Raw genomic sequence first — 26081 nt, 5'->3', positions numbered from 1 at the left:
GCTTTTTCCCAAGGCCATCAACAGATTATTCTAGAGGCAGGTAGTGAGCATTTAACTTCAACTTTCAAGTTAGAGAAAATACTGTGACTATGATCAAGCTTGGACAAAAATGCACTGGGATTGTGCCTTCCTGATGCCATCTGTAGACTTAGGGATGGTGTTTTGGGATTTAACATGCTTTGCTTCTTGATCGGCTAGGCATTGTCATTACATAACTAATCACTAAAAAGTGAGTTCACACCCCGGCTCTAAAAGTAATTTAAATGCTAGCAGATCTGTTTGGCACAGGTTTACATTTTTCAGGAAAATTTAGGACACTTTATCCTTGGACTAACATGGATTGATGATACATTCTTTAGAATGAGGAAGGCCTCTGGGAAGCTAGCATTGTCAGAAATTGGTGAGCTGAGGAGGCAGTCTCATTCTTGGCATATCTGTCCAATCTCACCAGGATAAAGACAGAGGTACAGTGCTGGTATTCAGTGTTACAGCTGTTCTAGATCTTGCTTTAAATACATTTAAATATCCTAAAATCACTTGACAGTCCACAAATGAATCTGGCACGTGGATGGCATAAAGTAGAAACAGATCAGTGATGGAACTGTTCACACTGTAACTGAATGTGCTACCTATTAAAGATATTATTGTTGGAAAGCGCGACTCATAAGAGACATCGCTTATTTGCTCCTCATTTTAGTTGGAAGAAGTCAGATAGTCTGCTATTCTCTTCCATATCAGACCCTGGTAAGCTTTATTTAAGTATGAACTAAATGAATACAATTGCATTTGAAGCCAATAAAGACAACATCACAGCAATCATCTATCTGCTGTGTCAAAGCCCTTCTCTGGTTCTATTGACAAAGCTGACATAAACTCAGCAGAGTCCCTCAATTGTTCCTTGTACATGACCCAAAGAGGGAATCAGCATTTCTATTTAATAATATTTAATATGTTTTAGTGAGATACTTTACAAACTTGAAAAGCTTGTTGCAGAATTTCCTGGTAGATCTCCATAAATCATTAAATATATTGTGCCATTTCTCATCAAGCTTAAGTGAGAAATATCATAATGTGGATCACATTTTCAAAGTCATTTGGACTTCTGAGTTCAGTGCCAGCAATTCACAAAATCAATTTACAGGGCTAACAATACTCATGTGTGGAATCATTTTAGGCACATGTATCTCTGAAGGCTGGGTTAATGGGAGTTTTAGGGCAATAATGCCTTTGAAAGTTTGGCGACACCTGAACTCAAGAGTTTGTACATATTCATAAACTTATCCTTAACCCATTTCCACTTTGGAAAACAGGTACAGATTTTCTCCTGTCAAGGCCGGGGAAAAAATCTGTTTACAGTGTGGGAATGGAAAACACCCAAAATTAGCTTGAGTGTAGGGAAAGGAGTCTCCTTACAGTGAAAAATTGTTTCACAATGGTAAAAAAAGAATTGTGCATTTGCACTCATCAAAGGTATTTTCGTAATTTGAACCTGTGTACGATTTGCCTTCGCAGAGTGGAAGAAATCTATGAGTACTGTTGGAAAGTTGTGAATTCCTGAAGTGAGGAAATCTTTCTAAAATGAATGTAGTTGTTATACCTGCTGCTCAGCCAGTGTGACTGTGGTGACAGAAAGATGGTGATTGGAATGTTGGTGAGTGTGTGAGTCAATTGGTGGATGGACTGAACTTTAGTAAGGCTGCTCCTGGTGGGGCTCTGCTTAACATCTTATCCTGAATAAATCTGCTTGAAGAACCTACATGGATTGGACCATCATTTATTTACCACGCATTTTGACGACAATTTTTACTACTTGTGCAACCTGTTTGCACTGTAACTGCTTGAAGTAACTGGTTATCAATGAATTGAACTTTAAGAATCTGGCAACCCTCAGCCCCACCAGTGACCACAAGATTTTTCGGTCCCAACCCGGTTGTGCCAATTCCTGCTGGACTTTCTATATTCTGACTGCTGTAACCCTGGAAGAGGTCTCCCTGTTGATCTACCTTGGGAAAGTAACTCCATCAAGAGTAGTTCCCTCAACCTTTGTGCGAAAGAGTGTCCTTGATTTTTAAGGAGTCTACCTGCTGTGATCCAACCTGGGTGTACCAGATCCTGCTTTGATTCTTCTTGGATTTGTTCCTGTGGACCTGTGGACAGCCTACCAGCCGGAGCATATTTGCAGCACTTTCAGTGAAATATGTTTTGCATGTGCTTTACTGGGTGGTTTTAGTACACAGAGGATCTGCACTGTGAAATTTGCCTGGCCTGGCCTCTTTGCTGCATAATTGCACTAGTTTTATCTTGCTGAAGAGAACCTCACTCTGACAGAGCAGACTTGGCTTCTAACTGTTTTATTGCATGTCTGTTTGTGCCGAGTTCTACATGTGTCAGAGATTGCTAGTGATGCTTTCCCACACTGGTCTTGGCACCGGCAACAAGAGCGGTTCTTTTCACATTTGAAGAATGGTTTGGCATTGTTCAACTACCGGTGGGTCTTCAATGGCAGTTCAACTGCTGCAGTTGTTTTTCAAACTGTGGCACGAGTCAAGCAATGCTAGCACCCGATTACCTACTGCTTGGGGATCATACGGTTTTCATTCAACGGTGTCTTCCACGGTCCAGGCACCTTTATTGTGATGTTCCTCCCTCTTTCCTCATCAGTACAGCTGCGTGGCCACGTTTGGTGCACGGTCGCGCCTGGAGCCTCTCTGCACACGTAATGATGAAGATGAAGATGAAGAGGAAGATGTTAGAAACTCATCTAAATAAACATCTCGCTGCCTTCGTGGAAAGCTCGGGCTGTCTGGATCTTTCCCAGCATGGATTCAGGAGAGAACACAGCACCGAGCCTGCCCTGACCATAGTGCTGGACAATATCTGCACGCGCGTGGATGGGGGACAGACCTCCCTCCTGATCCTATTAGACCTTACGGCGTCCTTCGACACCCTTTCTCCCTCAGTCTTAACATCTCACCTGAGGGAGATCGGTGTTCAGGGGGCGGCCCTGAGGCTACTCACCTCTTTCCTCGATCAAAGACAGCAAAGAGTGATGCTGGGTAAATTTCTATCTCCATCCCTGTCTGTGCAATGTGGGGTCCCCCAGGGGTCGGCGCTAAGTCCGACCCTTTTTAACATCTATGTGACCCCCCTTGCCAGACTAATTAGATCTTTCGGGATGGAGGTAGTCTCATACGCGGATGGCACTCAGATCCTTGTCTCTCTCTCCCAGTCAGTTACTTCAGCTGCCTCCAATTTTAGATCTTGTATGGAGGCAGCCGGTCAATGGATGATTTACAATTCATTGAAACTGAATGGGGAGAAGACTGAGGTGATGGTGTTTGGAGGAAAGGAGGAGATATGGTCAGCCGATTGGTGGCCAGATTCAATGGGAGCTTGCCCTGTTCCTGCCTCTTCCGCCAAAAACCTTGGGGTCGTGATAGATCCCACCCTCAGTATGTGCCAACAGGTTAACAGAACTGTATCTACCTGTTGGGGTATCATTCGCATACTGAGGAAGATTAGGCACTACCTTTCACAGCAGGCAAGGAAACAACTTGCTGTTGCCCTTGTTGGTTCTCGGCTGGACTACTGCAATGCGCTGTATGCGGGACTGAATAAAAGCCTGCTGCAGCGCTTGCAGGTGGTCCAGAATGCAGCTGCTAGGTTTGTTCTTGATCTACCCCGGCGCACCTCGGCTACCTCCACCAGAAAATTGCTTCACTGGCTTCCTATAGAGGATTGTATACTGTTCAAGACCATGTGTATGATCTACAGGGCCTTAGCAAAAAGCAGCCCCACTGGAATTGGATCCATTCTGTCTCGCTACAGCCCTGGTAGGAACCTTCGTTCCTCTAACAGACTCCTTCTTTCAGTCCCTCGTATTCGGAGACCCAGATGGGGTGGTAAAGCCTTCTCCAATCTGGCACCTAAGTGGTGGAACGCCCTCCCACTGGAACTAAGATCCCTTCCCACCCTTCAGCTTTTTAGAAATGCCTTGAAAACCCATCTCTTTGTGCGGACATACCTGTAGTTGTGCTTTGCCCTTTTTGATCTGTTTTGGTAGGCGCCTTGATACCTTCGGGTTTTAGTCGCGCAATACAAATTGCTTTTCATTCATTCAATGCTTACAAGCCACCATCTTTGTTTCATTACTCTAGAGGCAAGTCGAAGCACTTCGACTTCTCTCTGGTTATCTGCTTTGTATGCCGGCTATTATTACCTTTCTACATCCAGCTGGATTTTGATGACCTAATGTATTTGCAAGAGTTCTATATGCCCAATGGTAATTATTTAACTAAAAGCAGGAAGGTAGGACCACTTTAATCTTGTTTTTTTTTTATCTAGGACTGCGAAAGGATTTGGCAGCACCTCAACCCAGCTCTCTGTACACAACAACTTATGTTCTATGACAAGTTTTCAAGTCCTGCAAAATTTGTGTTACATCTTTGTTCCTAGACTGATGGAGAACCTTCTTTTCTGTTGTTTTCTTCAACATGTTTCACCAAAGTGGCACAGTTAAAATTTGAATATATACGTTTCTAGTTTTCCTTTCTCTCAAGCTTTTTATTTCTTGTGCATGATATTTTCCATCTTTTATCTTCATGCTGAGGTTTTAGATCATTGCTATCTTGCTTATTTGTGGCAATGGTTCTGTTACCATTCTGCTGCATCATATTGTTCCTATATCATCTATTGCTTGCATCAGACTTCATTGTCATTCTATTCATAGTTCTTTTATAATCAATATAAAGAAAGGAGATGTGTTATACCTGCTGGTCAGCCAGTGTGACTGTGGTGACAGAATGTTGGTGAGTGGAATGTTGGTGAGTGTGTGAGTCAGTTGGTGGATGGGCTGGGCAGCAGGAAGGCTGCTCCTGGTGGGGCTACGCTTAACATCTTATCCTGAATAAATGTACTTGAAGAACCTACATTGATTGAACCATCATTTATTTACCAGAGTAGTCTTTTATATTCACGTCATCATTCAAAAATGCTCCATTGCAACGAAAGTGTATGAAGAGTTATAAACAATAACCTGGACTCAAAAGCAAGTTTGCTTTCGCTGAAGTAAGTTTAGTTAATTTTAATTTCAACACAATTTTGCAAAAACACCACAATTCTAAATCATATATCAACCAGCAATGCCTTTAATTGAAAGCAGAATCTCTAAATGATCAACTCCCTTCTGTGATTTATTAACAGTGGTTATGAACAAACATGTTATAGTGCTTTCTGTGCTCTTTTACAGAGTTTCAATTGGAAAATACCGAAAGGAACGCTGAACCAGAAGGACAAGCAATATACCATTGCAGCAGCGTTACCGCGGCCATGTTACACCGGTGATCTGGATGAATTTTCAGGCTCCTATGTAAAAGCAGAGGACAGAGGGTCCCACATTTTTAGTGACTATAGCGTACAGCAGATGTCACAGCAACTGACCCTGCTGCAAGAGGTAAATCATACCATAATAGAGCTTTGTGTCCAAATAGAAATCTTTTTCAATTGCTGGCGTAGTTGGTTCAACGTTAATGTAACACGTGTTTCCATTATTATTTTTATTGTTATAATGGCACTTCCCACAAGCTTTATATGTGAGTTTAAGTCGTAAGTTAAACAGGCAGGCCCCAATCACAGTCATTATGAGCAGCAAAGGATATTTACCAAACTAGGGAAATACTGACATTGAGGTAAGAGAGGATTTGGTGGCCTAGTATATATAACTCTTTTCTAAGTCAGCCTCAGAAATGGGGTATAACATTTTGAATTCGATGCCCACTATTCCAGTTCTGCGTGGTCCCGTAGCAAAGGGAAACAAGCATTGTCAAAGCAAATAGATCATGTTTTTTTCAAAATCTAATTGGGAAGCTGTTGGGCCCTTTTCAATCTGAAAATATGCATTATCAAAGCCAATAGGTGTTGCATTTGGGATCTGTGGGCTAGTGCCTTCTGGCGATGTTGTGTTGCATCAGCAAAAAGTATTTTTAGCTATGCAAAAAGGAAAACAAAAAAGGGCACAATTAAGCAGCCACTACTATTGGCAGCCATGTCATGTTGTATGAGCATGCATGTTTGAGGGTGTATGTGAGCTTATGGGTCACCATGCATCTACAGGCTTATGAAATAATACTGGAGTTACTTTTTTAATTTACAGATGCAAGCTGGATCGGTAAATGTAAAAAAAAATTTAACTCCTGCCCCCCCCACCTCCCCACAAATATATTTTTTAAAATAGGACCACTGGAGAGTTGGGGGAACAAAACTGCTGTTTGGGTGTATGAGTAGAAAAGCAGCACACGAGGGAGAGAGCAACATGGAGGATGGGGAAAAGCACATAGGGGAGAGAGCAACTCGGGGGGGAGAAGTATTCAAGGGATAGAGCATAGGGGGTGAGGATAGAAGTCACAAGGGAGAGAGCAACACAGAGCATAAGGGCAGGTGAGAAGCACACAAAAGAGAGCAACATGTGTGCACGGTAGGGGGAGAAGTACAAAAGGAAGTGTGCTGGAAAACACACACTCTTGTGGGGTGCATAACCAAAAGGAAAAAAGTATTTACCAAAAGGTGTGCTGTGGAAGGATACAAGTCAGACAATCAAAACAAAGTTAAAGAGGTTATGCTCCGATGGAGGGGCAAACACAAGAAGAGGACACGCCATTTAACAAAAAGCAAGCACATCAAAGAGACAAAGAAGCTTACCAATGGTAAGAAATATTAGGATTCTAAGCCCAGTTTAAGTTCACAAAAGATCTTTTGCAACCAGACAGCTTGTGCTGTCTGTGCTGTCTGGTAGAGGAGACCAAAAAAAGTGCCTAGAAATATTTTTGGGTCTCAAAAAGCGTACTTGCCATAGTAGTACTTGGGTCTGAAGGGAATTACTTGGTGTGTGGCTGTACTCCTTGTGAAAGGGAGGAATGCTGTCACTCACAGTGAAGTTCGTCATAGGCTGACACATTGCCCCATGCACTATGCTGTAGTGAGTGGAAGGAAAATATGAGTGGCACAATAATAGACCAATGGATGCAGAGGACTGGCTGAAAGCCCCTGTCAATCAGCACGTAATAGATACAAGTTTAACTAAATCAAAAGGTCTTGGCTAACATCAGAACTAAAAATAAACTGGCACATGAAAATGAACAACAACTGCCATGGGCCTATGGAAACAGTAAAGCCTCTGAAAAGCCTTGCTATCCCAACCAAACGGATATTGCTAGTCCTCAATAATCAAATCAAGAAGAAAACATTTGTACATTTGTTTACAAAAGGAGTGTTCCTCCTCTTATTATTGTGCCATGTCGTTATGAGACATTTAGCTATAAAATTGGTTCTCACAGGTAAATCATATTTGCAAAATCTATTTTATTCTATTTCTAACTAGGCACAGAATGTATGGCCAATGAGGACAGACAGTTGTGATGTTCAGACATTTGTACACTATTCATCCTCTGTAGGCCATGTTTAATAAAAGTCCTTGTAAACTCCATTTTGAACCATGACTTTCCCATCTTGTTCCCACGGATGATTATGATTATTTTCTTCATTGAATGTTTAAATTAATAATTGTGTTTTTTTTTATTTTAGGACTTGTTTAAAAATTGCCATCCTGTGAATCTTTTAAATTCGAGGTCTTTTGGTGTTGGAGCCAAACCTTCCATTGTTCTAAAGTAAGTTTATTCATTCATTCACTGGAAAAGAAAATATTTTGTCAAATATTTCTAAAGACTTTTTGACTTAGTAAATTGTCTCTTTCATTTTATGTGTACATTCTTACATTCTTCGTTAGAACTTCTACTCATAATATATATATATACTTATACATACATATATATATATAATAGGATTGTCATGGAGCAGCGGTGCGCGTGAAATGGACTTTATTTTAAAGTTGAAATAAACAAAGAGAACTGTAAGGGATTTTTGTAGTATCACCCACTGGAGGGCTTGATTGAATTGTAGCAGTGAACCACTAATTCCAGCATGCCTTGTAAGAGAGATCCACTGAGGGCACCCACTAGGGGAGAAAACCTATAAATTGTGGCAAGTGCTTAGTGGGGGCTGTTCAAACCGATGCTATGGCTAACTGTTAGATTTGGGGGTCTCTAGTTGGCACAGGTAGGGACCCTCTCCTCTAGTCAGGATAAGGGGATTACACTCCTAAAATAAATCCTGTTCACCCCCTTGGTAGATTGGCATGAGCAGAAGGGCTTTACTTCAGAGGCGTTGTAAGTTAAGCAGTTGTGACCACATACAGTAACCCAGTGACAACATTACAAATGGACACCACACAGGTTTTATATAAAAGAAATAAGTAGACTTTATATAGAGTTACCACAAGACCATAAACGACAAAAATACACACGATGATTACTTTAAAATGGTAGATTTAAGCTTAGTTCAATTCAGTTCTTAGATGCGACACTCTGCGTCAATGTACCTTAGGTTGCGTTGCGCTTCCACGACAAGCAATGTTGCAGCGATGGGAAATGCGGCAAAGTTCAGATACAAAGAAATAAAGACGTGAAGATCTTCCAGAAGCGGCACGCTTCTCGGAGATGCGAGAAGTCCTTGGTTTGATGCGTGGACTGCAGCGGCGACACCCTTATGATGCGACGACAACAGCTCCAGCGGCAATGCTCTTCTCTCACGATGCATGAAGCTTCCACTCGATGCGACAACTACAGCGGCGACATCAAAGATGCGACGGCAGCAGCACCAATGGCGGCGCGCTTCTCGGGGATGCGAGGTGCTCTTGGTCGATGTGGTGCAATGCGACAGTTATAGCGGCGATACCCTCCTTCGGAATTGCGACGGCAGGCACAGCGATGGCGACACGCTCCGACCTTGTTGCAAGATTCTTCTCCTGATGCGGTGCAGTGTGACAACTACAGCGGTGACACCCTCATTCGGAGATGCAACAGCATCGACAGCGACACGCTTCCTCTTCGTTGCGGCATGCTTCTCTCCGATGCGGTGCAGTGCGGCAGTTCCAGCGGCGACACCCTCCTTCGGAGTTGCGACGGCGACACGCTTCTTCTCGTTGAGTCGCGCTTCCAGCTCCTTGCGACACGCAGTCCCTCAGAAGGCCCAAATCAGCAGCAGGCACTTCCAAAGAACTCTGGGGAGCAGGGGGGTGAAGTCTGTTGTCCTAGAGACTTCAGCAGGAGCAAGCTCTTTTCCAAGCCCTTGGAGATCCTTCACAAGTTGAAAGCAAAGTACACAAAGTTCCTTTCTCCTTCCTTTGGCAGTAAGGCAACCACTACATGCCAATCCCCCAAGCAGCACTTCAGATTGGGAATAGTCTCTCCTCAGTTTCTTTATGTTCCTTCCTCAGTAAATGTTTCTTCTTGTAGTCCAAAGTGATCTAATTTCATGGGACCAGCGTTTCAATATTTATACCTCAAAATCCTTTGTTCTCTGAGGGGGAGAGGGGCCCTTGCCCAGTCCAAACCAGTTCTGAAGCACTCTGTTTACCAGACTTTTCCTTTCCTTTCACAGTGCGGGGCAAGCACATCAGACGCCCCACAGGAGGTGGAGCCAGCATTGTGGAAGGCAAGTACAGTCCTGGAGCACTTTGTTTACAGGACTCCTTCTCTTCTTTCAGTGTGCAGGACAGAGACATCAACCGCTCCCCAGGGGGTGAGCCAGCATTGTGGAAGGCAGGCACAGCCCTATTGAAGGTTCAGGTGCAATTCCTCCCTCCCATCTAGATGCATATCTCTCTATTCACCAATGGGTGAATCAGCCTGTCTCCTGGAATTCCCCAGCCCTGTCACTCACAAAACCAGGCATAGGAATACACAACCTAGCAGAGGCAGGTTTGAATGGTTAGACAAGCAAATACCTACTTTCTAAAAGTGGTATTTGCAATCACAGAATATTAAAATAAACTTTACTAAAAGATGTATTTTGTTATTCTGAGTCCAGGCATTCTAAACTCGAATAGCTACCATGTTCTCTGAGATAGTTAGGATTATAAAATGTAATAACTCTAACAGTCCATTCTGGCCTATGGAGAACAGATAGCCTTGCAATAGAGAAAAACAAAAATGGCTGTAATTAACTATTAGGACATGCCACACACATCAGGGCTTGTCCTCCTTATACTTACATTGCACCCTACCCTTGGGCCCACCATAGAGATGACTGACATGAAGAAAAGGGAAGGTTTAGGGACTGGGAAGTGGGTGCACTTGTCCAGTCAGCATGACAGTACCAGACTGCACGCAGGCTCTACAATAGCAGACCTTAGACTCATTTTACAAGGCTGCTTCTGTGTGTGGCACAACCAGTGCTGCAGGCCCACCAGCAGCATTTGGATTTACACGCCCTGGGCACACTCTGTGCACAAGACTAGCTTCTGACAAGTAAACCAAATAGCCAAACATGGAAGCACTGATTAATACATCAATTTACAGTAGGGAGCACTTACACTGTGGCACTGGATAGCAGAGGCACAGTGCCCACAGCATCTAATACCAGCAAAAATACATGAGGCAACAGCACAAATGGAAGGGAGACCCACACCAAAGGTGCTAGGTCTAACACTAACCATTGGTAAAGATCAAAGTATTGATTGAAACACGTCAGGAGGACTGCCTAAAGGAATAAAAAATAATTTAAATAATATAATTAACCTTCACCGCTACTAGTGCGACTCTCTCTTTCCGTCAAGTCGAGAATGTGGATGATATATATTCTCACTCCAAGTCCACCAAAACCGCTGAGCACTCAGGAGTGGGTGCCTGTATAGGTGTGTGGTGGTGGAACGGTGATAAACATATGGCTCAAAAACTTCTAAAGAAGAGACAGCACTCATGTGGGAGGAAAATAACCCGTCTTTATTTTACGGGTTACTAGTACAACAAAGCCGTCTGAAACTGAACTCAGACAAAACAGAAGTCCTCATCTTAGGTAAATCCCCCTCTGCATGGGACGACTCTTGGTGGCCGGAAGCCCTCGGAAAAGCACCCATCCCGACAGACCACGCACGGAACCTAGGCGTCATCCTGGATTCTTCACTCTCAATGAACAGACAAGTCAGCGCCGTATCCTCTTCCTGCTTTAACATTCTTCGCATGCTCAGAAAAACATTTCGCTGGATCCCCTCCGAAACAAGGAAAACAGTCACCCACGCTCTGGTCACGAGCCGACTGGACTACGGAAACACCCTCTACGCAGGTACTACCGCAAAACTCCAGAAGAAACTACAACGAATCCAAAACGCCTCAGCCAGGCTCATATTAGACATCCCACGCAACGAACACATCTCTGGTCACCTTAAAGACCTCCACTGGCTACCCGTCAATAAGAGGATTACTTTCCGACTGCTTACCCACGCACACAAATCACTCTACGACATCGGACCAGAGTGCCTCAACTCTCGACTGTCCTTTTATACCCCCTCCCGCCAACTTCGCTCTTCCAGCCAAGCCTTCGCCACTGTACCTCGCATCAACAAGACCTCCATGGGAGGCAGATCCTTCTCATACCTGGCTGCCAAAACATGGAACTCACTCCCAGCTTACCTTCGCCTCACCCAGAATCACCTAGCGTTCAGAAAGCAGCTTAAAACGTGGATATTTGACAAATAATCCTCCTCCCCTTCCTAAGCGCCTTGAAATCCTCTGGGTATGTAGTGCGCTATATAAATGTTTTGACTTGACTTGACTTGACGTCTATATCTACAGTCAAAGTTATTGCAGCATTTCTGCATTTTTTATTATAATTTTTACAACATCCTGTATGGACATCATCATAGAAAGAGGACTCAAAAAAAAAAAGAATTAAAGCATTATGTGTGCCATCTTAGAACGTGCAATATTCAACAACTTGTGGTGGATTATAGCGCCATCTTGGTACAGATACCATCTCTGTATCTTCAGCTTGGAAGGATCATTACATCATACTCATTTCCATTGTATTTCACGCATTTATATTTAATCGTACTGATATATACAAAATGAATATCTCGCTCTGGATGAGCATTTGTTATACTTCAATCAATCAATCAATCAAGACATTTGTAAAACGCACTACATACCTGTGAGGATCTCAAGGCACTGATGGGGGTGCTGCTACTGATCGAAGAGCCAGGTCTTGAGGAGTCTTCTGAAGGCCAGTAGGTCTTCGGACAGCCGCAGGTTGGTGGGGATGGTCTTCCAGGTCTTGGCGGCAAGGTGGGAGAAGGAACTGCCGCCAGCTGTCGTTCTTTGGATGTGGGGGACTGTGGCGAGGACGAGGCCGCTGGAGTGGAGCTGGCGGGTGGGGGTGTAAAAGCTGAGTCGTCTGTTGAGGTATGCTGGGCCGGTGTTGTGGAGAGCTTTGTGTGCGTGGATGAGGAGCTTCAAGGTTATCCTCTTGTTGACAGGGAGCCAGTGCAGGTATCTCAGGTGGGGTGTGATGTGGCTCCGGTGGCTATGTCGAGGATCAGACGTGCCGAGGCATTCTGGATGCGTTGCAGTTGTCTCAGGAGCCTGGTCGACGTTCCTGTATAGAGGGCATTTCCGTAGTCAAGACTGCTGGTGACTAGGGCCTGGGTGACTGTTCTCCTAGTTTCAGTGAGGATCCACTTGAAGATCCTGCGGAGCATTCGGATGGTCTTGAAGCAGGATAAGGAGACAGCGTTGACCTGCTTAGTCATGGAGAGGGTGGAGTCGCGGATGACCCCTAGGTTGCGTGTATGGTCGGTGGGTGTCGGCGCTGTTCCTAGTGTTGTCGGCCACCAGGAGTTGCCCCAGGCTGAAGGAGTGGAGCCGAGGATGAGGACCTCCATCTTGTCAGAGTTCAGCTTCAGTCGGCTGTTGCTCATCCATTCGACGCCGGCCTTCATTCCTTCGTGGAGGTTGGTTTTGGCGGTGTGGGGGTCTTTGGTGAGGGAGACAATCAGCTGGGTGTCGTCGGCGTAGGAGATGATGTTGAGGTCATGCTGTCGGGCAACATGGGTGAGGGGTGCCATGTAGATGTTGAACAGCGTCGGGCTGAGGGAAAGGCCCTGGGGTATGCCACAGATGATCTTGGTGGCCTTGGAGAGGTAGGGGGAAGGCGGACGCTTTGAGTTCTGCCGGAGAGGAAGGATGTTGGCCATTCCAGGGCCCTCTCTTGGATCCTGGCATCGTGTATGCGTGTTCGTAGTGTGCGGTGGCAGACCGTGTCCAAGGCGGCTGATAGGTCCAGGAGGATGAAGGCCGCAGTTTCTCCATTGTCACGCAGGGTCCTGATGTCATCGGTGGCGGCAATGAGGGCAGTTTTGGTGCTGTGGTTACTGCAGAAACCGGACTGGGACGGGTCCAGGATGCTATTCTCCTTGAGGTTGGGGGTCAGTTGTTTGTTGACGATTTTCTCTGTGACCTTCGTCGGGAACAGGAGAAGGGAGATGGGTCGGAAGTTCTTGAGGTCCTTGGGGTCTGCCTTGGGTTTCTTGAGTAGGGCGTTGATCTTGGCATGCTTCCAGCTTTCTGGGAAGGTTGCTTTCTCAAAGGAGATGTTGATTACTTTCCGGAGATGGGGTGCGATGGCTGTGCAGGCTTTGTTGAAGATGTGGTGAGGGCATGGGTCTAATGGTGACCCGGAGTGGATGGTGTTCATGATCTTGCTGTTGTCCTCGTCGTTGGTGCTGGTCCAGGAGAGCAGGCAGTTGGTGCAGGTGGTGGTTGTGGGGGCGGTGGTTATCGGGGCCGTTGTGGCATTGAAGCTGTCATGGATGTCGGCGATCTTGCGGTGAAGAAGGTGACCAGTGAGTCACACAGGTCTTGGGAAGGCGGGATGTCGTTGGTGTTGGAACTGGGGTTGGAGAGTTCCTTCACGATGTTGAAGAGCTCTTTGTTGTTGTGTGGGTTGTTATGTAAGCGGTCATTGAATGAGGCCCTCTTGGCGGCTCTAATGAGTTGATGGTATCTGCGGATGGCTTTCTTGTGGGCTGCGTAGCTGTCCAGTGTTCGTTCGCGGAGCCAGTTTTTCTCCAGTTTTCGGCATGTTCGTTTCGAGGCCTGGAGGTCTACGATGAACCAGGTGGCTTTCTTGCTGGTGTGGCTGTTGGGGGTGTCTTGAGCAGGGCGAGGGTGTTGGCGCAGTTGTCGATCCATTGTCTGAGGTTGCGGGTGGCGGCGTCTGGGTCGGTGGAGTCGGCGGGTGGGCTCTGGTCGAGGGTGTTGGTTAGCTGGTCTTCGGTGGCTTTGCTCCAGCAGTGTCGAGGCATCTGTTGGGTGCGGCGGAGTGTGGTGGGCTTTCTGAAGGTGAAGTGGATGCCGTGGTGGTCGGTCCAGTGGGGTTCGGTGGTGTGGTTGAAGGTGACGCTGGGGCTTGCGGTGAAGATGGGGTTAAGCGTGTGGCCAGCGGCATGGGTGGGTGTTGTTATGAGCTGTCTGAGTCCGAGGTTGTCGATCAGGGTGGTGGAGTTGGTGTTGTTATTGTTCTCGAGGTGGAAGTTCAGGTCCCAGAGGATGATGTAGTCCATGGAGGTGAGAGCGTGTGTGCTGATGAAGTCGGCGATGGAGTCACTGAACTGTGGTCGGGGTCCGGAGGGTCTGTAGATGAGGGTTCCTCTGAGGGTGGTGTTGGGGTCGGTGTGTATCTGGAAGTGCAGGTGTTTGGAAGTGCTGAGGGTGTCGTCGGTGTTGGTTGAGACTCTGATGGTGTTCCTGTGGACGATGGCGATTCCTCCTCCAACACCGTTGGTGTGGTCCCTGCGGGTGATCTTGTAGCCTTCCAGGATGGCTATGGTGATGTCGGGAGCAGAGGTGGGTATCAGCCAGGTCTCCGTCAGGAAGGCGACGCCTGGGTAGGTTGGTCGAGTAGGTCCCAGAGACGGCATGTTTACGGGCAGAGCGGGTGTTGAGGAGGATGCATCTGAGGTAGTTGGGTTCTTTGGTTGGCAGTTTGGTGGGCCGGGTGCTGGTGAAGCTGCAATTCCGGCAGGTGAAGGGTCCATGGGTGCGCTTCGGGTTGGCCCGGTAGCAGGTGTGTTCTAGTCCGCGGTTGAGTGCATGAATGGTGCTGGCATCGTAGCGGACTAGGGCGTTGTGGAGTTTGCGGGGGCCATAGGTTCTAGTGCTGGGCGCGGTCCAGACGTGGATGGGCGCAGACGGGCTTGACTTAGGCGCGCCTTCTGCGTGCGGCTGCTATAAGATGGGGAGGTGGGAGGCAGAAGCAGCTGGGAGGTGGTGGGCGACAAATGAGCGAGCGGGGCGGGCCGCGGGGAAAGCGGGAATGGCGAGGGACAGGGGCAAGATGGGCACAACAGGCGGGGGAAAAGAGCAAGTACAGAGAATACAAGCAGGGAGAGAATCACAGAAATACCAAATACACAGAGTTTACATGGGAGAAAAGAATAACAGCACAGTGGAGCAGGCAAGCATCCTCGAACTTGCAGCAACAGCTTCTGAGATAGGAGAACGGGCACATTCTGGTGGAGCTGCGTGGCGTGGGGAGCGACCTGCCTGGCAGCAGGGTCAAGGGTCGCTCTCACTGCCGCGCAGCGGCCGCCATAAGAAGGGGAGGTGGGATGGAGGTGGGAGGGAGGAGCAGCTGGGAGGGGGTGGGCGACGAATGAGCGAGCGTGGGGGCGAGCCGCATGGGACGCAGTGGCGGGAAAAGGAGGACTGGCAAGGGACAGGGGCAAGATGGGCACAACAGGCAGGGGGAAAAGAGCAAGTACAGAGAATACAAGCGGGGGAGAGACAACCACGGAAATACAAAATACACAGAGTTTACAAGGTAGAAAAGAATAACAGCACAGTGGAGCAGGCAAGCTGACTCGAACTTACAGCAGCAGCAGCAGCTTCTGAGATCGGAGCATGGGCACAGTCTGATGGAGCTGCGCGGCGTGGGGAGTGACCTGCCTGGCAAAATATTGAAGAACATTTCCTCATAAAATCTTGCTCTGAATGAGCCTAAATAGTCCAGGTCCTTGTTATGACCACTATCGTTCACTCGGCTTTCCCGTACAAATAAAATAACTTAACATGAAAGGAACCCACACCAAAATGCATTTATCTGAATATTACTTATTGCAGAAATTCTCTTGCTGGGAGAACAGTAAACCTTTCCATTAGCTTCTTCAATACACTAGCAATTTTAGCCCAAATAGCTAGCTAACTCTTCCCCTGTATTAAGGCCCAGTGGTATCTTAATTTGCAGGTCTACGATATAACGGGACTCAATACGTCGTACGTTTTTAAACTCTATCCCCACCTCTTTCATTTTGCTGGGATATGATCTATACAGAAGAAACAAAGGAGGTTTCTGTTACTATTGTGGTGGGTGGCCAAATGTGTAGCAACTGGATAGGCTTTATAATTTTTCTCAATTGCTCATGCATGCTCAAGAATTCTATGTTTAGTCGAATGGATGGTTCTACCTATATATATATTAGCTGGCATGGACATTTTAGGCAATAGACACAATATGGTGTATTGCACGTCATGAATTTGGTGATATTTTTTGATCGTTTACATCCAGGTACTGTATATGAAAGCACTTCTGTACTACTTTTTCATGCCTTATTCCCTAAACAGGATCCGTTTTCAAGATACTCCAGAGACGTTGGATGATCTTATTCAATACACCAGCATCATTAGAGAATGTAGTTATGAATCTAAGTTCGTTCCCCGATTCGTCTTTAGGAATTTTGTCTCTGCGTGCTGCGAGATATCTTCGCTGCTCTCTCTATGGCCTCATCAAGGACAGTATGTGTATATCCTCTATTTCTAAACCTTTCAATAGCACTCTGAGCTTCATATTCGTAGTCTCCTTCTCTGGTGAGAGAGCAGCGAAGATATCTTGTAGCATGCTACTGTGAGACAAAATTCCTAAAGACGAATTGGGGAACAAATTTAGATTCATAACTATGTTCTGCATTGTAAAAGCATGCTTTCTCTCTTATCTGTGAAACTCAGGATGCAGACCTGTTTTTACTGCAAAATTTCTCCAGGAATTATTATGAATCGAACTGGGCACATGGAAATGTTACTGCTTAGAGCAAAATTATAATTGAAAGGAAGGGGTGGGCCCTTAGGGGACGGAGGGTAGGTAGGGCCACAATAATAATATAAAACAAGGGGATTGTACCTATGCCTCCGAGATGTATTACTAAATCTAAATTACTAAATCACTCAGTAAGACAATAGATAAAGCTAAATGAATTCGTTTTACCAAGACAATTTATTTTGTCAGTATCTTTAGGATCAGTTTTTTAAATGATTATTTTTTAGGCAAGAGAATCAACATTATCAACTAAACCTCTAGCGACTGAATTTTCACAAAAGACTAATGTGCAAATAACATACAAAAAACATTGAATTAATCATCAATAGACCTTAACAAAAAAGGACTAATGTACATGTGACATACAAAGAACATTAAATCAACATATATCATTTCATTCCAATTATCAAAAAACAGTTAATCATGGACAGAAAGAATTTGCCAATATTAAATATGCATTCAGTTTCCACAATGTGGTGCACTATTTCTTTTTAGAACCACATGAGTCAAAGTTTAAACATTCCTTTTAAACTTGAACATTCATATTAAATGTATTAACAAGAATTTTATGCGAACTAGTGCCGGTACGGTGCATATTTAATATTGGCAAATTCTTTCTGTCCATGATTAACTGTTTTTTGATAATTGGAATGAAATGATATATGTTGATTTAATGTTCTTTGTATGTCACATGTACATTAGTCCTTTTTTGTTAAGGTCTATTGATGATTAATTCAATGTTTTTTGTATGTTATTTGTACATTAGTCTTTTGTGAAAATTCAGTCGCTAGAGGTTTAGTTGATAATGTTGATTCTCTTGCCTAAAAAATAATCATCTAAAAAACTGATTCTAAAGATACTGACAAAATAAATTGTCTTGGTAAAACTAATTCATTTAGCTTTATCTATTGTCTTACTGAGTGATTTAGTAATACATCTCGGAGGCATAGGTACAATCCCCTTGTTTTATAATAGAGCAAAATTATGTCAGAATAAGTGCCATCTGGGTTGCTCACTTGATAAGAAATTCACTGGCGTTCTCGGGCGCACCTGTTAATATATAGAGTAGTAGTAGGGGTCTTCGATGAATTGCAGCAAGATGCTTAATTTCCCATGACTGAATCCAGCAGATGATCACTTGTAATGTGGACCTGATTTCCCATTAAGGTGTGCCTCATATGTCTGTGTTCTCAACCCATCTGAACATTGTAAATGTATGGGCACTATGAGATTAACTCTGGAGTCTTGGTTTTTGCTCACAACATTAAATCATCAGTGTTTGCCTGAGCCCAGGCCTCTCCTGTAAGTAGTAGTCTTGAAAAGTGCATTGCTTATTTTGACCATATTTGGGGTTCAGAAGAGGTAATGCCCTTGCTACATCAAGAATCAAATATTGCGATCTTGACTAGGCTACTGTCAATACGTGGTTATTACACAATTTAAGAGAAGCTAGTGAAGTGAAAGCCAGAATTTCCTGTCTCTTCCTTACTATAGTGTAATGTGTATCAGAAGAACTGATACGTCCTTGCATTCTAGTGATCATACTTGGAGAATAAGCTAACCCACACTTATTCACATATTCTTGTAATCACAGCCGCACAAGGGTTGTCTTTCACACCAGCCCACTTACTTTCAGTGTGCAAATATCCAATTAATTCCTCTGATTTTTCACCTAATTATGTGTGATGTTTGTACCTAAAGGAAATTCTGGGCATTACTGTAATTTTGCCCTTAAATGGGATTCTTCTCCTACACCGAACATCTAAAATGTCCTACATTTTAATTTGTGTTTAGAAATCATTTACATTACATGTAGAATGATTACTTACACTCACAAGCAATTTATTTCCATTATTCTTTAACTTACACAACACCACCACAACCCTCACCATGTTGCTATTCTTAATGCTATATTTCCACCATATATGACGTAATATCCACAAAACATCTGGTACAAACAGCTAGCCACATTACCCACTACCACACAAACTCACTCCACACCTAATCAAACTATATGCCTACTTGCAACAACTCATTTTGACCTAAAATCTACAAAATATTACCTTATCTACCTACCAAGCCATATAGATAAATTGATCAGAGTCCCTATGTGATAGTTTAATGAACTATCAATTTCATTTTGCCTATGCAATGTTTAGTGATAATTAGTCTGCAACAAAAAAGCATTTACAATTGAGCATTTCAACTCACCACTATATATATTGCCTTCTCAGAGACTTGGATTGACAATTAGGACTCTGGTACACCTGCAACCTTTCAGTGATCATGCCTTTTTTTCACAAACACAGTGATGCATCTGCTATGATTGAGGAACCGGATTCCCTATTCTATGTCACTCAGAACTATTTCCACACCACACAATCCTTTCGCCTGTCTTTCAATGAGTACAACTGTACATCAGTCATTTGTTCCTTCAAAGTAAATGTTATAATAATCTATCAACACCAGGCACGTTGCTGACTTTTCTTACCTCCTCAATATATAGCCCTCAACACACTTATACTCTCCACACAGCCATTCTCCAAGACAACCGCAATTTAATATAGACACGCCAACTGCAACAGAAACTTTATTCACAATTTCTCTCCAATGACTTGCTAACTAACACTCACCTTTCACCAACAAATTGCCCAAGTAATCTCTACATATCATACATGTATCAATGACACGCTCCACTCCAAACCCACTCTTATTTCGTCCCCATCCACTCAGAACTCAATTGGCTAGTCAACATTTGTAACATTGACTCTCTCCCTCTACCAACACCGTGCTTCCAAAAGAAAGCGCACTCAGACTCACTACCATTCATACAGCAGATTCTCAATGACTTCAACCCACTCTCCCAAAACTCTATTTGATTACTTTAATAGTATCAGAAGACTAGCATTAATTGCAAATTTTCCCATACTCAGCTTCTTCACTACTTCATCATGGCTTCAAATATATTAATTGCCTAGCATTTGCAATTTTTACTTTAAAACATAGCATGATAATGCAAATAACAAAGAAACAAAAATGTCTCAAACCTTGAAGATTGCAAGTAAACCTTGAGGACACTATCCAGTGCCATTGACAAACATAAATCGTCACACTGTTAGAACCTCATCAGACCACTTCAATCTTGTCCACATCACACCACATTGGTACATTAACCAACCTACCGTTTCCTCCACAACCACTCATAAATGACCCAGCCTTATCTTCATTTTTTTCATACGTCGCCTCAAAACTTAACACTGTAAGAAAAAACACTAGAAAGGAGAAGCTAAGCATTGGAAGTGCTACGACATATTAATAACATCCCTGAAAGGTCTAGGATTGTATGACCACACAGTCGTAGGGTCAGTCCTTTAAATCCCCTTGGGCGGGGTAGCTGCTGCACTCTATCAGCTTCCCCCCAATGCCTTCTCTTTAATGTTGGTGGTGCCCCTGCCATCCTGGGCCTGCCATGAGTGGAGAAAATATGAAAATTCAGAAGCCCCACTCGGCATTATGGTAAGCTCCAGACTGGAGCAGTGAATATCTGAGATGGGCGGCTCTCCCACTGCGCAGTGGAGCAACTACCCTTTTTTCTGCATGGCTTTTAATTTTTTTTAGCGGTGCCCAGTCCCACCGGGGCACCACCATGCCTCCAAATTCTGCCAGGAGCTGAGGGAGCCCACCTTTCACTGCCCCACAGGCTCCAATGCAGTCAAGGGTAGCTTCACCTTCCCTTACTGCTACTGCAGGCAGGGTGCTCCTCTCTCTTGGATGTGCCACCCACTCCCCTCAGACATGTGCACAGAGAGCAGGGCAGACCCCATGCCACTGGTGGAGGGATATGACAGTGCATCCTTCTTTCTCCTGTTGTTTAAGGATATAGGGTCTCAGACCCCTTGTTCTGCCGACACAGCCCATGGGATGGGGTCCCCGGACCCAGGGAAAGTCTATGAAAGGGTCACACACATGCCCCGTCACAAGAAAAATTAAATAATGCCTCATGCATCAACCCCCGGGCTCTGGCCCACCACGGGGGGAATTTCAGGAACGTCAGAGGAGCCCCACACACTGTTTCCAAATGGGGTCAAAGATCGCCAATTTTCAGACTGCCGTAATTGAGCCCCATTGGGCCGAACCAGATGATCCTGTGCTCATTTTACTCTTGGTGGTGAGCTCAAGCCACCAGGAGCAGTATCAGCAGATGTCCTCCCCTCTAAAGTGGTGTAACCTATAGGGAAGGGGTTCTACGGGCTCTCTGCACCAGCCTTTTTTCCTGGTCATTGGCTCTGGGCACAGACGTCCAGGGCTTTACCCTCAACTGGCCCTCAGAGGCTGTAAGGGGCCAACCTGGGGTCAACTGGGTCAGAGTACTTAGTCCTTTGTTGGGCATCAGGAGGTTCATCCTTCTAGTTGTCCATGGAACAACAACCAAGAGAGTATCTCCTCCCTGTGCAAGAATTTTTAAAGGGGAGTGGAAGGTGCCAAAAGACAGGCCCCTCAAGCCAATCCTAGGATCTCATGCCACCTCTCTACCCAGTCCCATCCCTCCTACTCAGCATGCTGGGACAGTTCAAGATACAAAAAGAACAATTGATGGAACAGAATGTTGAACAATGTCAAACATTCACCCCAGTACTGAGATCTGCGCCTAAATCCATCGTTTTTTTGCTCCCAATGCCATTCCAGTTTAAAGGCAGCCATATGCAAATCAGTCTTGACCCTGCTCCCCATGGGAACAGTCCAGACTGAACTGCCAGTACAGGTCCTCCCTGGGCCGGAAGCAAGAATCCTGGGACTGGTTTTGGGGTCTCACCCTTCATCAGCCATGCTAGCTTGATTCCAGTGGCATGGGGAGCATGGGACCCACTTCTGGGCATACCATCCCACGCTGGTTGACAAATACAAAAAGAACAATTGATGGATAGAATGTTGAACAATGTCAAACATTCACCCCAGTGCAGAGATCTGGGCCCAAATCCATATTTTGTTTACTCCCCAAGCCATTCTACTTTAAGCACAGCCATATGCAAATCAATCTTGAGCCGGCTCCCGATGGGAACAGTCTAGCCCGAACTGCCAGGCCAGTTCCTCCTCGGACTGGAAACAAGCATCCTTTGACCAGTGTCGGGGTTTCACCCCTCATCAGCCAGGCTAGCTTGATTCCAGTGGCATGGAGAGCACGGGACCCAGGTCTGGGGATACTGTCCCACTTGGGTGACAAATGCAAAAAAAAAACAACTGATCGACAGAATATTGAACATTGTCAAACATTACCCCATTAGGAGCAGGTCAAAACTGATTTGCATATGGCTGGGTCCAAACTGGGTTCCATGGTGGGTAAAAAAAAGGATGGATCATACCTAGATCTGTTGACTGGGGGTGAATGTTTGCATTGTTCAGCATTCCATCCATTATCTGTTATTTTTTCTTTTTTTTGGAAGGGTTTGCCCAGACGTGCTCACTTGCCATTGGATTCAAGCTAGCCTGGCTGATGAGGGGTGTTAACCAAAACCTGTTCCAGGATGGCTGTTACCTATACAGAGAGGCTTTGGCTTGGCAGATCGGGCTTGACTGTTCCCATTAGGAGCAGGGTCAAGACTGATTTTCATATGGCTGGTTCCAAACTGGGGTGGCGTGGTGATAGATTAAATCCAGATCTGCTGACTGTGGGTGAGTGTTTGCATTGTTCAACATTCCATCCATCATCTGTTCTTTTTGCCCTTGGGACTATTCAATATGGCATCATCCAGGAGTCACTAGTCACATCTCCTCCGGGAGCCACATCTCCACCCCTCACTCACATCACTTCCAGTGCCTTTGTCCCAAATCTTCAAAAGGGAGCAAGCTCTCCTGTGCTGGCTTCAGAGGTGTGGGCTCCATCCTTTGTTCAGTGGACTTGGGCTGGCCCATCACTGTTTGATGCCGATCCTTCTACACTGCACTGCATTGCACTGATTCCTCTTCAGAAACTGAGTGAAGCACTGTTAATTACTCCCTCTGTGTGGAGATAGAGGAATTTAATTTAATTATCCTGGCACAGCAGGGTGCCAAAAGGCCTGGGCTCCGATCCTGAGCTGAGCCAGAGAAATATGACAATTCTGGATGACCCATAAGATGTACAGATATCTTTTTGGAACTTGCACATTTGATTATCTCACACAGGTTCCACCCCATTTTGATATGTCACTGGACTTTGTAGGTCAATGGGAAGCGAATATGTACTCCAAGGCAGTTTTCTCCTTATGTGTTTAATAAAGTGTTACTACGGACAAAAGAGTAAATCACACTCACTTTCACTATTAGTGTACACTAGCATAAGGCCTACCCCAGGTCAACATCTAACACTGCAGAGTCCCCCCTGTGCCATGCTACCTGTGTGCAGTTATCAGACTGCACATTACAGTAGTCTCCCACGTGCAGCCCACACACGTGGGCACATACATGTATATACATGTTCAAGTGAACCCAGGCAAGTGCCCCTTGCCCCTGCTGCATCGTAGCAGCCTTATATTTAAAGGCAGACACTGGAGGTATTCAAACACAGTCCATTTCCCATGCTATTGCAATGGGTGAGACACATATAATGAAACTCATCCACAGTAAGACGTACAAAACCGGGCGATCCAAAAAGCAAAACAAATCTGGGTGTACTGAATGACCAGAACCAAATTGCAACAATATTGCTGTCATTTTTAGGTATCAGTCACAATGCAGACTTTAAAAAGTTTAATTCATTGGCAATACTTCATCGCTATAGTACAATAATTCATAGAAAACACAAAAATAAAAACCTTTATTCAAATTAAAAGAAATACAGTTTGGTCAAGAAAAAAGACAAAATATAGCAGACATTATGAAAATAATTAAAACGTGTTTTCATGAGAAATTAATAGTTGCTGACCTCATATCGATTCTTGGTCAGGAAATATGGATTTAAGAATCCCAAAGCATATGCTAGTCCTATAATTCCTGAACAAAAAAAACTGAAGATTTGTGAAGAATTTTGTTTTAGAAAAGGGGAATTACAAAAAAAGCTTGAAAACTTTTGATGATTGCAGAAAGCAGGATTTTAAGGAGACAATAGTAGAACGAAGCAGGGTGGGAGAAACTGGAAAAGGGGAGACACGTGTGGGAGGAGAGAAATTTAAATTTAAAATGGATGAATGAATGTTTGGGGGGGGATGTCCATCCCAAAGAAAAGGCAAAAACAAGAGAGGTGTGAGAATGGAGGAGGAGGAGGGAAGGGGGAAAAACTGCAGAAAGAAGGGAAGGCACTTCAAGAGATAACCCACCAGACAGCAGTTTTTAAAAAACTGTTAAAAAACTACTGTGAAAAGAAAATGGGAAGAGACCGGGGGAGAATGAAAATAGGATCTATATGATCCTTATAAAGGCGTGATCTACATGGATGGCCTCTAATGTAGTTGTTGTAAAAACGTTCCACCCACATTGTTTTGCCTCCATGTTAGCCCAGTCCTAGCAGTTTATACATTCGTTCTCTGCAGGCCCATGTGTACCCCGATGATTTAATGTGTATGAGTGCTTGACTATAGTGAGGTAGCGTGAAAGTGAGTGTCTGTTGAATGAATGTTTGTGGAAGTGTGTGGGACATGAACCTTGGATTGTTCTCTGTGAAGATCAACTTTGACCTGTTTTATATTTCATGTTTTATCTACCCCTTCACATTTGCCCAGAATTTTGCACATGGACTCATGTCTGAGCCACTGATTTATTAATAAACAAATTCTATTTTCATAACAAAGATGTACTGAATTTGTGTGATGTACTATTGTCTCTGATACGTAGCTTGTTTGTCACCACCCCCATTATTTTTAGGATCACCCCCCAGGGACCTAGCTATCTACTTTGGCCGTGTTTTTCTGTTCTATTCAGCTGTTTACTTCCCCTCCTTTTTTCCTGCCTATATCTGAACTAGCCCACTGGGGAACCCCCTTCTATTTTGTTGTTTGTTGATCCTTATAAAGAGGTCTACAGTAAGAACCCAAGGCATCATTTATATTTCACATTTATATTGCATTATAACCTATGGCACTTGTAATACGGTGGACATGATTTCAGTCACGTGTGTGTGGAGTACCCCATCACCGAAATATAAATCAGGCCCCCAGATTTCGAGATTAACAGCATTCACACCCTCAAAACTAAACATTGTATAAGGCAATTCTGAAAACCTATATATTCTTTGAATTGGTTTGTATGGTGGGTGCCATTTAGCTTGGATTTTCCAGTTACATGGTTTAAGTGAAATGGGTTCTTATAATTTGTATTCTGTGAATGTGTTTGTCTACATGATCATATACAATGCTAAATCAGGCCTAAATTCCTGCTTTGCATCACAATATTGTGTAGCTTAAAAAGTGATTAGTGTGCATGCCTCTAGATCAACAACGTTTAAATCATGCCCTTGTGCTTTCTGTAACCAAGTGTGTTCTTTTTTAACATACTGAATTAATTAATTGCTTTATATTAGCAATGCGAGTAGTCCTCACAGTTGTTAGTTATTATCTGTCAATAATGCTATAAAACATAATGGTTGTTTATTTCAGTATTTCAAGAAGTATATGTTAATCATCTCTCTGACCCTGTGGAAGGGTTCTGAACCAAGAAACTGCTGCTAAATATACAATTGTATTGTACTTTATGCACAACCGTGAGGTCATTTTCGTTTATATTTTGCAGATCGTTTTCCACTGAGTCACTAGTGGCTGATGGTTGCAGCCTCTTTCAGCCAAACTGTAAACAAAACAAGTACCTTGTCCATGTTTTAAGGTTTGCAGAGAATGTCAGCACGTGGGTTGCTGCTGAAATTGTTTCGAGTCACAATCTCAAGGTTTGTATTTAGCTACATTTACTTAGTTTGTCAGTGCCATTATTATAATATAGTTATCAATACATCTTAAAATCCTTCTTCATTCTATTCTTCTTAGTATCATTAGTATTAGTGGTAGAAATAATAATTATAAGTGAAATAATAATTAGAATAAAAAATAGAATACGACTAATAAAATTGAGCAGTAGATGGTGAATATTATAATTAATAAAAATAACAATAATAATGCCAGTATTCATCATCAACGTAACAC

The 26081-nt window shown here is 44.2% G+C and overlaps 1 protein-coding gene across 1 annotated transcript in view; it reads left to right on the top strand.

Moving 5' to 3' along the window:
* KNDC1 (kinase non-catalytic C-lobe domain containing 1) overlaps nucleotides 1-26081 on the top strand; it is a 757927-nt gene that overhangs the window by 667478 nt on the left and 64368 nt on the right. Inside the window, exons 24-26 of the mRNA XM_086922530.1 lie at nucleotides 5249-5452; nucleotides 7579-7661; nucleotides 25678-25828. Coding sequence (XP_086778656.1) covers nucleotides 5249-5452; nucleotides 7579-7661; nucleotides 25678-25828 — 438 coding nt within the window. The remainder of the gene's footprint in view (nucleotides 1-5248; nucleotides 5453-7578; nucleotides 7662-25677; nucleotides 25829-26081) is intronic.

This window comes from Lissotriton vulgaris, chromosome 5 (assembly GCF_964263255.1).
Source record: "Lissotriton vulgaris chromosome 5, aLisVul1.2, whole genome shotgun sequence".
NCBI lineage: Eukaryota > Metazoa > Chordata > Amphibia > Caudata > Salamandridae > Lissotriton > Lissotriton vulgaris.
This window is presented reverse-complemented; position numbering and strand designations above follow the sequence as displayed.